The sequence below is a fragment of the Dendronephthya gigantea genome, unplaced genomic scaffold (genome assembly GCF_004324835.1).
Source record: "Dendronephthya gigantea isolate DGI-Jeju-01 unplaced genomic scaffold, DenGig_1.0 000005F, whole genome shotgun sequence".
Taxonomy (NCBI): domain Eukaryota; kingdom Metazoa; phylum Cnidaria; class Anthozoa; order Malacalcyonacea; family Nephtheidae; genus Dendronephthya; species Dendronephthya gigantea.
Genome location: NW_021163015.1, coordinates 1,153,370 through 1,167,190, shown reverse-complemented (window position 1 = coordinate 1,167,190; position 13,821 = coordinate 1,153,370). Strand labels below are relative to the sequence as shown.

The following is a 13,821-nucleotide window of genomic DNA, read 5'->3' as shown; positions in this document are numbered from 1 at the left end:
ACCAATTCTTGTCGCTCTCGTCCCCCAAAATTCCCTGCGCGCTCGCTCTGCTTAGCCACTGATCTATGAAAAAGCCTGTAGTATTCCTATATTTTTATTTAAAGCCCCTGGGAACGAGGCTGGCCATTGATATGGCACTTTGACACACACTGACCTCTATAATTGACCTCTGTGCGCCAGCGTTACGTGATCCAGTATCCACATTTTAATCGAAATTCCCCTCCAGAAAAACAAGATCACAAGACAACATGTTGTGGTATTATGGCAGTGTCACTTGATGTTTTCCTTCATTAAAACCAACACCAATAGCAAGCATGGCGAACGATGCGCCTTTTGTATCTAGGCCAACGTTAACGGACATCGACCCTGAACTACTGAGAAATATTTTTGCCCAAGAAACGAGATATTTTCAGCAAAACTGCACGGCAGTCGATAGCTCTGCTAGCCGACCATGCACGTCGCCCGAGGAAGAGGGCGATTCTCTTCTTATCAAAGTTGCAAACTGTTTGTTGAGGTTTGTTGAGCATTGTTTTTGTTATAATCAATGTAGCAAATTTGTAAATATTTGAATGTAACAATTCATTCGTGCTTTATCAGTAGTATCATTTCATCACTTATTTATCATAAAAATATAGTTTCTGAAGGTAAACCCACTTAACTGCAGAGTTGCCCTACTTTTAGTATTTTATTCTGTCTATAAATGCCAGGGATTTTACGCAAGTTAATGATCATTGGTGATATGAGGCATCCTTTATATAAGAAGCTAGTCTTCATTTTCATGATGTCAACCAAAACGTGAATATCCAAATTTAGTCGCATTGTTTTGACAACTTATGAATGGAAATACTGCACCGTATACAATCATAGCAAGCCAAACTAATTTAAATATCATATTGGGTAGCTTGTGCCTTGTGGAGTACAAATCAGTGGTATCCCTTCACAAAATTATAGTTATTAATTTGTCTGTAATTAATAAATAATGAAATTATTTCACTTGTACTTTTATCAAGACATGGAGATGGGATTAAAAAAGTTCATAGTTGCTTCAAACAATTGACGTAAGTTTATGTTTTTAAAAATTTTGTCCCCTCCTCTTTAAATCCTTTATATAAAAAGTTTCTGATTCTTTAAGCATAATCTCACAATTTTGTTTAGTCCTAGGCAATATTTGGTGCATGTGAAACCATGTCAAATGGAACCAGATAATTTCACAGTGGTAAGAATGTTAAGGCCAGTTCACACAGATGATTTTTGCCAAACTTTTCAGTGGAATTTTCTTTTGAATTTTAATAGATGTAATCACACTGAAATCTAAGCAAAAATTGACAGTGTGAGCAACTAGCTTAAATTTGTGGTTTACTACAGTAGCACCATGTCAAGTGTTTGCCATAGAAGTTCTTGATTATCTGAAGCAATATTTCATTTTTAAAGGTTACAGATGATTATAGAAGACCTTATTCAGGTATTAAAAAATTAGTATTGATCAACCTTAAATGTTTCAGTAAAAAAATGGCATCCTGAATTTAGGGAGTGAAACACCGGAAGTTACAAATAAAGAATCAGGCAGTCAACTCCATCCTCAGGCAAGTCTTCACTGAGAAGACCCTGCATGTTTCTTACAAAACATTATTGTTGCCAAATGCACACATTGTTTGTCAAAAAAATCTTGTGTATGGTCAGACTTGCTAGCCATAAGTGATGCAGATGTGTCCAGACATTTTCCAGCATTAGGGCTGGTTACAGTCAATACAGTGTCAATGTGTCATGGTATTTATTTGTTGCTATTCAGGAATTGGAAATTTATGAATGTGCCTTATTTGCTGCACAATACCCTGTCTTGGCGAACCCTGATGATTCTCTTGACATCACCGTCCGGTCAACGCGAAGACCAAGTGAAGTTAGTGATCTCAGCGGTGAGAGGTAATGCAATTTCCGTTGAACTATGTAAAAAGCTGTTGGAATCTAATAATAACTATTATAATTCCTGGGTTTTTTTCCAGTTTAAGTCCAGCATCCAAGGAATGCATGTCCTATGGAAAAGACCAGATTCGGAGATCCAGTGTGTTTGAAATTGAATCCGAAGATCTGATAGAGTTGGTTAGACAGGCATTTTGTCTTAGTCACAGAAGACATGAGTATTATTTGAGAGAAATGGATAAAATGGTCAATGGTGACCCAGCCAATGTACGAACAAAACATACTGGCGTCAATGTTAAGTACTTGTACTACATCCATTCCCATTTTCAATGTACAGGTGTTAGTCAAAGAGATGAGAGAACTCCAGTTGATCTTCAACAGCGACTGCCACCCGTATTTTAACGTTGATTTGTTCCGTCGGCGAGAAGATTACGATAGGTGGTTGAAAATGGAGAAGGAAACCCTGGAGAATATCATCAGAGATCGAGAGAAACACGTGAAAGCTGAGGTTCCATTTCATCCAACCGAAACCCCGCTCGTCAACAAGGATAAACATGCGTGGTTTAAACAACTAATAGTAAAGTTATTCAGGTTAGTTTAAGTCGGGGTTTTGGTATTTTGCTGTCCAATGCAAACAAAAGAACTATTCTTTTCAATTGTGATGAGCATTTGGACAAAACATTAAGATTTACTTGAGCAAAATACCCGTCCAAATTAATTGAAACATGCATTTTTATCGCGAATTTTCTTATTGAAATCTCACGTGTTCCAGAAACTATTCCTTAGTATTTTGCAACCAAAAATGGCGGACGTACAGTAGAGCCGGGTGACATAGCAAGAGATATTGTTTAGGTGTTTGTTCTGGATTCCTTTTATAACGTGCGTGATGGCTTTTTTCTCCCGCAGAGCGGAATCTGTGAAATGCAAAATAAACGTCGGCACGGGAGAAGCCATCCCGAAGCAACCTCTCTCTGCAGTTTCGTTACGACTTCTTGACGAGTTTGGTGAACGATACAGAATTGGTTTTCTATACAGAAGAGTTTGTCTCCTCGAATATATAGCAAGGTGGGATAACTTGATGGGATGCAAGATTCCAAAATGATATCGCGTTCACCTGGGGCCGGTTGTGCAGTAGAAAGTTGATGGCAGTTTTCTTTTAAACTTTTCAGGAATACCGAGTGTACAGAATGGTTTTGCAGGTACGTCATCACTGTCATCGAATCAATCTTGGAATTTGGAAAGAGAGAGGGATGCATTGTCAGGAAGGACGAGGTGTGTGTTTAGGCCCGTTCACATTTGCTATTTTATTTGCCATTTTTTTCTTTTGATAGATACGAACGAGGGAATTAGTTACAGATGTTCAAATAGGAGTCGTACACATCAGAGCATTCGTGACTAATTACTCGTTCACATCTATCAAAAGACGAAAATCGCAGCAAAACTCGCAATTGTAAACGGGTCTTATAAGTTGCAAGTGAAAGCATGTAATATGTCACCTTCCTATACCCCCTGTGGTAAATAATGAAATTTAATTGCTCACGTGACACGCTAAGATTCGGATCGGATTTGCACACCTCTATGTAACAGCCTTTGTAGTGCCCTCAGATATGCCCAATGAACCCTTTAAAACCTCCTCTCACAAACTCTGCTGAAACAATTTTCAGATAGAAATTGTAAGGACTGCAATGACGTATCTCCATGGTTACGTATAGAACACATATTGAGCAGAATCAACAAAGTATTTCAGAGGAACATGCCGGAGGGAAGGTTAAGCGAGCTTATCAGGGTACTGGAATGGTTGGTAATTGTGGATCATGATGATACATTCGGTGAACATAATGGAGTAACTGTGCGACAATTCCTGAAGAGATATTGTGAGGTGAATTCTCCCTTATTTTCATCACATTTGTGAATATCGTACTGTAATATCGTATTGTAATATTGTACAATTCAACCGTATTCAGTAGTCCGTTGTGGACATCTTATAAACTCGTTGATAACTCGTTTCAGGAAGAAATGCAGAGGAATTACGAGAAACAAAAAATCATTATCGCTTATCAACTGAGATTGGCTTCTTTTGGTCAGCAGTTAACGCCACGTATGGTCAACCGTTTAATTTTAGACATCAGCCAGGATATACGCAACTACAAAATGTACTTCAAAAAAGAGTTCATTGAGTAAGCTTTCGCAAATTTTTATCGCATAGCGCGAAAAGTTTTCCACTAGCGATATTTTTTGCGCGAAGCGACTTTATTCTTTTGTATTTGGGCAATTTGCGGTTAACAGCTCTGAAGTAAAAGTAAAATGTCGCTTGGCGCATAAATTATGGTTTGTGGAAAACCGGCCTTATTCTCCCTTTCTTACTCGGTAGGAGATCAGGCTTTATACGTTGATGCGTCTTTAAACGTCTTGCGAATAGAATTTTATCATATGTTTATGGCAGTGATATTTCGATATCAGTACGAATCAACATTGGTTGCTGGTTATCCTATGTTTATTGTAGTATTATGTATTTTGAAAGAGTTTTGTTTTCATTTCGCTAGTTATTTTGACATCGTACAGATAGCGGTGGAGGTATTTTACCGCCTTTTAATGGAGGATATTCTTCGACTATGCGATATTCACCCTGTTAATCAACAGCATCAAGATATCGATTATCTAATGATTGCATTGGCCTATCGATTAACTACGTTTGATCAAGATCCGACGTGGGAACATTATCTGACACTCGAGTAAGATGGTTTAACATCTATTTTTATCTTAATTTTGTTTCAGTTTCGTATTTGATCAGATCAATATGGTAGTATAGTCAAACAATTGTTTCCTCGCATATTCCCCACCTCTCTGGCATGTGAACAGGGGGCAGACCCCTCTCCTACCTCCTCCCGCTCAATCCCTTGAAAATATTTTCAAAAATCTCTCTCGTCTATGTCATTTTTAGGGGTCAAATATGGCGACCGGCATTTCTCAAACATTCTCTCGTCTGGATCAGTTCTCTCCACAGAAATCTTCAGAATTTGATCTGCAAAGCATTACAGGACGATACTTGGACAGGCCTGCATGTCGACGACTCCTTCACCTTCGTCTCTGCTGAGTCAACGGGTTCTCAAAGCTTGCGCCGGAGTCAACAGGGAAGCCGCCCACGGGAAATACCCAGTCCTCTCACGGGACCCTCCCGCGGTATCACACCTTCCCACAATTCCGCTTTTGTTCAGGTACAAAGAACTACTTTGACAAAAGAACCACTGTATTGTTTTTAGCTAAAGCAGTTAATCTCAATGCAACTTATTTAGCGGTTAAAAAATTTCAATAAACGCCTTCAATTTCAAATCTCTTTAGGTCCCTGGCCGAAGTGCGAGTGCCATTGAAAAAGAGTTTACAAATAAAGTTATCATTGGAGACACCTCAACGTCTGGTGCCGTTCAGCAATCATCGACAGCAAACGATGACGTCGCCAACCAACCGGGCCGTAGCGATATTGAGGTTCCCAAAGAAACGAACAAGACAGAGTCTTCAGAAACGACGAGGCCTAAAATTCCCAGCAAGTCTAGCACGTCAAATCTTCTAAAATACGTTCAAAGTACGCAGTATTTAGCAAGCAGCCACGCTTCCCTGTCTTCCGACAGTGTTTACACGGATGCCCGAAGCAATACGAGCGATGTCGAAGATTACACGTCTTGCAACGAAGACGAAGAAAATGAACAAGTACTGGAAACTAGTCACCTGGGCCACATTACTGTCCCCATTTCAAGTTCTCTCGTCGATACGCTCAGCGGTGTCAATCGTTTGATAGACGTTGTACGTCATTTCTTACATTTGTTGTGTCCTAAGAAGACGTCGACGCGTTGCGACTCGCTTCGAATGTCTCCCGAAGACGGTAACGAGATTTACGAAAAATTAGAACAAGGCCGTGTTGACATGGTCAAAATGCTGGGTGATGTATGTATAACTATCCTTGTGTGTAACTTTCCATTGCCAAATGCTAACTCTACCCAATCTAGTCCTTGTTTAATCAGGGAACTACAATCGATAGAATTACCAAATGGCAACACTTACTAGTCTTTGTTCACCAGGACACATCCAGTAGTTTATAGATCTGGGGCCGGTTGTATGAAGCCCGTTTAGCTTAAACGGTAGATAAGTTCAAAATGCAAAGCAAGTCTATCGTTTCATTCAACAAGCAAACTAAATGCTTTCAACCTTAATACAAAGATACTGTTTACAACTACATATTCCGTGTATATTCAAGTTGACTCATTCAAGAGAGATGTAAAAGTGTTATTCAATTTTGACTTATCCACCGTTTAAGCTGAACGGGCTTGATACAACCGGCCCCAGTTTTCCCAAATATGGTAAACTCGTTTCTGACTAGAATTATAATTTCTAATCCCTAAGATTATTGAGTCGCTTGCGCTTTTCTACGGTTATTACATCATCAGTTGTGAAAGTTGCGGAATGAATGAAGAAGTCCTGGAACCCATTATCGGACAGCGTTGCTCGACAAGATCATCTACTCTTTTTCAAGACCTTGGCGTCAGACCTTGTCGTCATCGTACCGCTGGCCTTCAAAGATGTAACAGTGCGGATTCGCAAGGTGATAAAATGGACACTTATCCTTCCGTTATGTCATGATTGTCGTGAACAAGTCTCTTTCATCGATGTGAAATAGTCCTAATGTAAATTCGCTCTTGATTTTCTTATGATTTTCTGTATTCAAATCGGTCATTGCTCACCACCCACACATAACTATACTTTATTCCATCAACCACAGTGACATGTTCATGAAACCTACAAATAAGTGAAAACATGCTTCAAGTAACTGAAATACACGTACATGTATCTCCATTGACAAATATATCAAGTGAATTGGAACCTGAACTTCTGAAGCATGAAGAAGCCCCATAATATAATATTATTTATACTATGTTTATTTTTCAGGAAATTGTGCTACATCTTGTGTTTCGATGTCACGGATTGAAAATAACACATCGCAAAGCGAAAGGGTTGTCGAAGAGGTTAGTTTTTTCATGAAAGCGTGTATCTTTGGTCGGTCTGTTCATTTTTAACTGAATTTTTAACAATGTTGTGAATCTTGCTTATTTCAGATGTGTGTCCGACTGAACAATGTGCGAACGATGAAGAACCTCCTCACAACTTTGATTGAAAATGCCGTTCAAAATGTTCTCTTCTCAAGCCCCGATGTAGAATGCAACCTCATGTCTGTTTCCGACATGTCAAACACATGGTCGAGCGTTGCGAGCACGAGCCACGAAAATAACCCGCCGTCATCGCCAGGTTAGTCCTTTGGTGTTTCATCAGGCCCTGATCGCTATTAAAACTGGATAGCGCATTAACGCGCAAAGAACAGCCTGGGGCAAGACTAGACTATATTGGAGAGTTGCAACAGAATATGCTTTGATGTTAAGGGAGGGGGGTGTCGAATAATGATTGAAGGATGTGGTTTAATATGGGTGCATGCATGTAAATATTGAATACTCTTGTTTTACACGCATAGCCTCATTAAACGCCATGCCAACTGATGTCATCGATAAAAACTCCATTGAGAGGACCTTAGAAGAACTGCAGGAAATTGAAGATGGTTTGGTTAAGATAATGGCATACCGGGTATGTATGCTTTGGTACACGCTATGTTGTTTATCACAATTTCGACCTGAATATTAGGACAGTCGATGCCGCGGCAAAGGTTTTTTTATAGATGGGTGAAATTTTGTTTTTGTTGACACAGGCAAATGATGTTATCAAAAAATTACTCCAACTTTTGTTATCGTTAAATCTACGAAGTTTCAATGCTCGAAAACGACTGCGGCCCGTTCTAAACGCGACAAGGAAAACCCTTCACATGTTGTCTTCGAACTTATATCCTGACTGCTACGCCGCTGTCCTCCGACACTTCTGGCTCGCTATCGTTGAGGTAACATATATAGCTGTGTGCATTGACAACTTCCAAATGACAAAGTTCTTTATTGCTCGATAGGCATGAAGCAACTTAATATCTAGCTCGTGAATATACTGTATTTCGGTTTAAAATCACTGATGTCAGCGCTATAGTTCTTATTACTAAACATATTCACAAAATTTCGACTAGGTTCATAAAGAATATGAAAAAGATGTAATCGATTAAGTACTGCAGAATAGATTTCTGTTTCTTGCTAAAATATGAGCGCGAGTTGTATGTCGGCGTTTATCAATATGTAGTATCACGTTAATTGTATTTTGTTTTTCCCATGTTTGTTAGGATTTTGCTGAAGAGAAAGATAAGTTAATTTTCCTAAGTGTTACTGCAATGGAACAAGCCAAATTGCAGCTAGAAGCAATATCGGTAAGACTGAGCTATCTATAATACGTTTCTTGAGGTATTTATAAAGGCAAACTTTATGTCCCATTCACTGTCACTTTGTTTCGTATTTTTTTGATAGTATTTCATTGAGATATTTCGTGCAGAAGAAGACTCAATACCTTTGGCGTTTGTTTCGACAACTATTGTGAGTACGACGGCTGAATGGAATAATATTGGGTTGTGCTAATGTTAATATAATGTTAATCTAAGACTGTCATGCATCCTCCTGAAGAAGTTTAGCAATTTTTTATCCAATTCTACCGAAATTCGGGTAAATTTACTGAAATCATTCCCCTACTCTCCAAAAATCGATTGCTTGATTGCTTCACTAATCGATTGAATTCTCAATTAATTTTGTTTCTCTGTTCTTAGGAACCTATTCAGAAAACATTGAATCACTACACGCTTCCAACAGCAAACCTTAGGACGATGTACGAAGCGTTAGAACAGCGGGTAAGATTATAAAACAGGCTTCATTAGATATCTAGTATCTATAAAGTTCAACACTCGTTGAAACCTCAAAACTGCATGTGAGAACATTTTTACCTTGTCAACAAGATTTGCTCGTGGGGCCAGATTACGACGTCTGGCATTTCATGTGCTGAACCTAATGTTAATAAGCTAATAATATCTTTGCTTAAGGGATCTATCATCACACGATCCATCTTTATCGGATCCAATGCACCTCTGATGCATAGAATGTAGTTTGTTATTGATAAAGCAGTACTGTATTGGCTTTATATAGTTCATTTCCTGTCCATATATACGTTTCAAGTTAACAGACTATAAAACATCTATCAGAAGTGAATTGGATCCGACAAAATTGGATCGTGTGAACAAACCTTAAGCTTATTTGCAGTCGATTCGTCACATGAAAGGTTCGTCGTCTAAAACGGGCCTAAGCCTAAGGTCTGTTTTCGACTTCAACCGTATCGTAGTGAACTGTAGCGTATACCTTTGTTTCAAAGTCATAAGTTCTATCCGAGTGCTTAGGAAAGAATGATATACTACTCTACGTGTGTCTTGAAGTGGAAAACAGTTCTAAGACACAAAGTTCTAGCGTTCATATGTTTTCTAGCATTTTTACAAAACTATTTTCATATTTGTTTTGCAAAGAACGCAAGCGCCGTGAGGATCTCGGACAGCCTTAGCACAAGATATCGTTATCAGCGACCGCCCTCGGGCATTCTAATTCAGCGATTACGCATCGAACTTCATTCCGAGAATCCGCACTTCAGTGGACAACGTTTCGTAGAATGCGTTTCAGACCGTATCAGACTCGAGGGAAATTTAAGTCTCGGCGTCTGCGCGGTTCCTGATGGTGGTGATGAGGCCAGTGGAAAAGCTTTGGGTGAGGTTCTGTTTTAGCAGCCTTTTATAAGAAGCCTTCTTAGATGTGTGCCAATAATAATCTGTTTCCAGTTTATAAAAACTAGACAACGATGAACATGGTTGCATTGAGAACAATGTTGTTATGTGTCGGACTTACGAATTACGACTCAGTTTAACGCAAACTGTTTGATAACCATATTCGTGCGTAATGTTTGATTAACCACATGAGTTTTGTTTTTTCCAACCCTAAATAGTCACTGCAAATCTATCTTAATTCGACTTTACCAAAAAGTCGGTATATGATGATTGAACATCGTTTTTCTCTTCTGCATAGGCGAATACTTGTTGCATGAAGAAATCTTGGTCTACGTCGGCAAACTTGTCGCCGAAACGGAGAACGAATCTGACGATGAACTCGATGCGGAGGTAGGACGTTACGCGCCCGAAAGGGGGATAATTATTCCCGGTGGGAGAAAACGACCTAAAATCTTTAATGGTGTTTATATTTTTGGTCCCGAGTCGGCAGGTAAGCAAAAAGCGAATTTACTTTTGAATATGTTGCTGTGTTTTTCTGACAAGTACTTACCAAGGCATTTCAACCAACCTACTATTTTAAAATACTTCGAGGTGCAACATCCTCCCCACCTTTCAGTAGCGACTGCAGGCACCCCCGTGGGGAATTTATGGCCTTTTTTATTCTAACGCAACGCCTCGCTGTCTTTTTGAAGAAACTCGGTCGAGTCTGAGCGCGGATGGATTAAAAAGCGACAACAAAATCATCACGCGAGAGGAAGGCGATACCCCGCAACATTTTTGCGATTCCGAGAACGTTTTGTACAAGTTCAAATCGTCAGATTTCGAGGAATCCTTATGCAGCCTCGATCCAGAGAATTATATAGATCAGGGCGACAACGACGATCAGAAAGACATCATCACGGTGCTGTTCACACGCAGGAACATCGAGCGAGATGCTAAAACGTTTTTAGACACGCACGAAACGACGTGCGTGGTGGAAGAATTGCAAGACAAAATAAAGAGAAACACGACGAATTGCTGTTGGCCGTCGGCGCCTCTATTGCCTGTCAATTAGTCTGGTGCAGTCTACCATTTAAGACGGGGGGAGAGTCACTGGTCCATTTGGGGTGAATTAAGGATGGCGGCCAAATAGCCGTCATTTATAAACGTCCAGTCTGAGTGAAATTAATCAATGAATCAAATAAAACAAGACGCCTACTAGGCGTTATATGATCGCGTCGTTCACAGCGGCGTAGCCAGCCCAGCTATGCAAATTTTGTGTCGTAAATGTTCTTAATAATAAAAATGAACAATATACCGAACTATAGTCGCATGTTGAAAGCAGGAGAAACACACAACAGCCCATTTCGAAACTGCTTGAAATCCTCTAGTGCAGGCTTACTCTGCTCGGCGTGTGCAGTTAGTTGTATGTGTAATGAGTGTAAAGATAAAGATAGCACTTGCTAGCATTTTGATCGCTTTATGGATTCTACTTTACTGCTTCGAAGTTCGAAGGTGAAACGAAATATGCCCAAAGTAGTGATGGGCGATACTTCGATACCAAGTATCGATACTCACCGATATTTATGATTTGCACTAAATATCGATACTTGACCAAGTGGTCGCAAAATTTCGATACTGAGCCTACAGTATTTTAGGTCAGCGTTTTCTACCAAAAAGTATAAAAATTTTTATTTATTTTTCTTTTGTTCGTCACTTTTTTGTTCTTTAGTTCTTTAATTATATGCTACCAATCAAAATAATTTCTGCCAATTTTTCATTTGCGAAAAACAAAGGGAAAAACCAAAAATGTGAGTGAATAAATGCACATTATGGTATGGTATATGAAATTACAAACGGTAAAAAACGGCTCAAATTTCTGGTATCGGTATCGAAATTTGGTATCGATACCACTACAAATTGTCTGGTATCGAAGCGGTATCGTATCGATTTGAAAAAGCTGGTATCGTCCATCACTAGCCCAAAGTGAATACAACACGTGATATAACTAGCAACTTACCTGTGCGCAGGTTCCCGATTAGGGTGATATGGCCCGCAGCTAGCGACGCTGGGGGTCGACCCGAGAGGAAAATAAAAAAAAACAAAAACCAAGCCGAAACTATAGATCGCTGTCGCTACGCGACGCGATCAATAAGAAAATTAACTGATTTATACTAGCTGCAAGCATTAATACCACTGATTTAGTGAAACAACCATTACTAACAGCCAATTAATTGACAAAATTTTCATTATAAAGTATTAAAGAGAAAAACGGTGGGAACATATTTTTTGTAACACTTTATATAGTTGGTTTTTACGCAACACATGACGTAAATTTCTGTTCAGATTCTTAAAAAAAATGAATATAGATTCCTTAAACAAAATTATATACACAAATAAACAATCAATATGTATATATAGTAATTACTCCGGCGCCAGCGACGGAGTTGAAAATTCGCCTCGGTTTTGTTTTGTTTTGTTTTTATTTTGTTTTTTTTCGTCATCGCAAGTCTGTAATGGCGCGAAATATACTATTGGAAATATGTATGTGACCATATTATCTACGTCACAGTTTTTTCTCTTAAGAGTTACGATTTGTGGTGCAAAGCTATGGCCTTTGGCTAATTTTCCGATGCGCGATTTGATTTCGCTCGCATGATACGGTAATTCCTCCAAGAGGAACAAATAAACCGTTCTTTTCATGCTGTTCGATTAAGTTTAGATTGAATTGGGGTAAGAATATATTTGATACATGTACATTCTGCTATTTCGCCGTTTAACAAGATGGTGTGGTCGTGTATGGGCGCGTTGACACGTCGTAGTTTGCACAGGATTGAAGATTTAATACAACTATATAAGCGCGAATTCCAAAGGCAAAGTGTAAGACAAAGCGAATGTATCATGCGGTTTATTTACATTTTTGAACAATTGAACTTCTATACTTTTTAAAGTACGATGTGCTTCTGAATTTGGCCTAATGGCTTACTGATAGATATCTACAGATTAGCTTTAATAACAAATCTGTCAAGCACTTCCGAAACCACGACTGTTTTTCATTGCAAATATGATAGCATCTTTGAAATCTTCGTACTCTTTATGAATGACTGGGAGATAAAGAATGCAGGCGTATGTCTTTGCCTTGGGAAACTAAGAAAGTTCGCCGTTCTCTTCAGGATCATGAAGAAATGCTAGTTCACGCAACAATCCAAGAGGGGGTATTTGCCTGGAAGCGGTGGTGAAAAAAAGGATTTCGGAGAAGCTAAATGGAGTCGGATCTTCTTCAATATCTTGCAATAGCTTCTTCCAATGTGAAAGGACGAGGTTTTTACCAGTCGTGTGTTGGAGCCCTCGGAATCGCGTCGAATACTTCCAAACAGCGCATCAAAACGGCTAGCTGTGCTCAACTCGGAAGAGTAGCAAAAGACATCAAGGAATGTACTCGGATGCTTCTTCATGGCTTCGAGAACTCGAGAACGCCTGAAGTCCATCAGTAAAACTGTTGTAAGTCGGCTGAACTCGGCCTAAAACATACTAATCGATCGTTTTTTTAACTACACTCTTGATATCATCTGTGTTTTTCATTACTTGTGATGTGCCAGCCATATCCAGAACAACACGGAATGTCATTCAAATCGGCATGAACGTTCTGAGATCCGGTTCCTTCAATTAAGGCATGATAGCAAGATTCAGCAAGACAGTGGATGCTAGGGCCACCTTCTCCTTCCTCCAAACTGTTTGCGTTTAATGACAAAAATTTGGAATTTTCGTTTCCGAAAAAGAGACGGGAACTTAGCAACCATTCCAAAATAAGCGTGAAAAATCCTCTCGTCTGTCCACCAAGGTCTACAGCGCCTTCGGACATGCCAATGTTGTCTGTAAATTCGACGGATATTTTATTTCGAGGATCAAAACTTTTTCCGTTAAGCTCTCTCTTCGTTCCTTCCCAGATGTGATTTCTGCTTATGGTAAACTTTGAAGTGCTATCACATGTATACGTGCTTGCGATAGCTCTTGGATGATTGCCTTCAGTGAAACAGTTTCGACTGTAAGCGAGTTTTTAATCGTTTGAGGCAGGACCTCAGGAGGGCAAATGGGTTCTTTTTCCGAGTCTTCGGGTATATCTGAGTTGGCTTGATTGAAAAAAACTGCTGCATACATCTCACCAAAATCGTGATTGTTGTTTCTTAAAAGATTATCAC

General features: G+C 39.3%; 2 protein-coding genes and 1 pseudogene across 3 annotated transcripts; 2 read left to right on the top strand and 1 right to left on the bottom strand.

Annotated features, from left to right (window-relative positions):
- Window positions 1-186: 186 nt before the first annotated feature.
- LOC114516082 lies at window positions 187-2,324 on the top strand. Its single transcript, XM_028535451.1, has 7 exons — window positions 187-514; window positions 1,011-1,058; window positions 1,156-1,216; window positions 1,432-1,462; window positions 1,528-1,583; window positions 1,790-1,920; window positions 2,255-2,324. The coding sequence occupies exons 1-7, from the start codon at window positions 315-317 to the stop codon at window positions 2,259-2,261; spliced, it is 534 nt and encodes a 177-aa protein (XP_028391252.1). The 5' UTR covers window positions 187-314; the 3' UTR covers window positions 2,262-2,324.
- Window positions 2,325-2,889: 565 nt separating this feature from the next.
- LOC114516081 lies at window positions 2,890-10,896 on the top strand. 2 transcript variants are annotated; one of them, XM_028535449.1, is made up of 18 exons: window positions 2,890-2,982; window positions 3,087-3,189; window positions 3,582-3,796; window positions 3,928-4,094; window positions 4,461-4,649; window positions 4,859-5,132; window positions 5,257-5,856; window positions 6,313-6,511; window positions 6,856-6,932; window positions 7,023-7,212; window positions 7,433-7,542; window positions 7,664-7,849; window positions 8,174-8,257; window positions 8,355-8,420; window positions 8,648-8,728; window positions 9,392-9,626; window positions 9,942-10,133; window positions 10,336-10,896. In XM_028535449.1, exons 2-18 carry the CDS (start codon window positions 3,105-3,107, stop codon window positions 10,695-10,697), a joined length of 3,312 nt encoding a protein of 1,103 aa, XP_028391250.1. In that variant the 5' UTR covers window positions 2,890-2,982; window positions 3,087-3,104; the 3' UTR covers window positions 10,698-10,896. The 2 variants fall into 2 exon arrangements, with proteins under 2 accessions (XP_028391250.1, XP_028391251.1); XM_028535450.1 differs by lacking the exons at window positions 2,890-2,982; window positions 3,087-3,189 and having other exon boundaries at window positions 3,710-3,796; window positions 3,932-4,094.
- Window positions 10,897-12,530: 1,634 nt separating this feature from the next.
- On the bottom strand, window positions 12,531-13,780 carry LOC114515870 (annotated as a pseudogene).
- Window positions 13,781-13,821: the final 41 nt, after the last annotated feature.

Coding starts and splice junctions, on each gene's coding strand:
- LOC114516081 (XM_028535449.1), top strand. CDS start 3,105: ATGGTTTTGCAGGTACGTCATCACTGTCATCGAATCAATCTTGGAATT. Junction 5,133..5,256: donor ACAATTCCGCTTTTGTTCAG/GTACAAAGAACT, acceptor AAATCTCTTTAG/GTCCCTGGCCGAAGTGCGAG. Junction 6,933..7,022: donor GCGAAAGGGTTGTCGAAGAG/GTTAGTTTTTTC, acceptor TGCTTATTTCAG/ATGTGTGTCCGACTGAACAA.
- LOC114516082 (XM_028535451.1), top strand. CDS start 315: ATGGCGAACGATGCGCCTTTTGTATCTAGGCCAACGTTAACGGACATC. Junction 515..1,010: donor GTTGCAAACTGTTTGTTGAG/GTTTGTTGAGCA, acceptor ACTTTTATCAAG/ACATGGAGATGGGATTAAAA. Junction 1,059..1,155: donor AGTTGCTTCAAACAATTGAC/GTAAGTTTATGT, acceptor AATTTTGTTTAG/TCCTAGGCAATATTTGGTGC.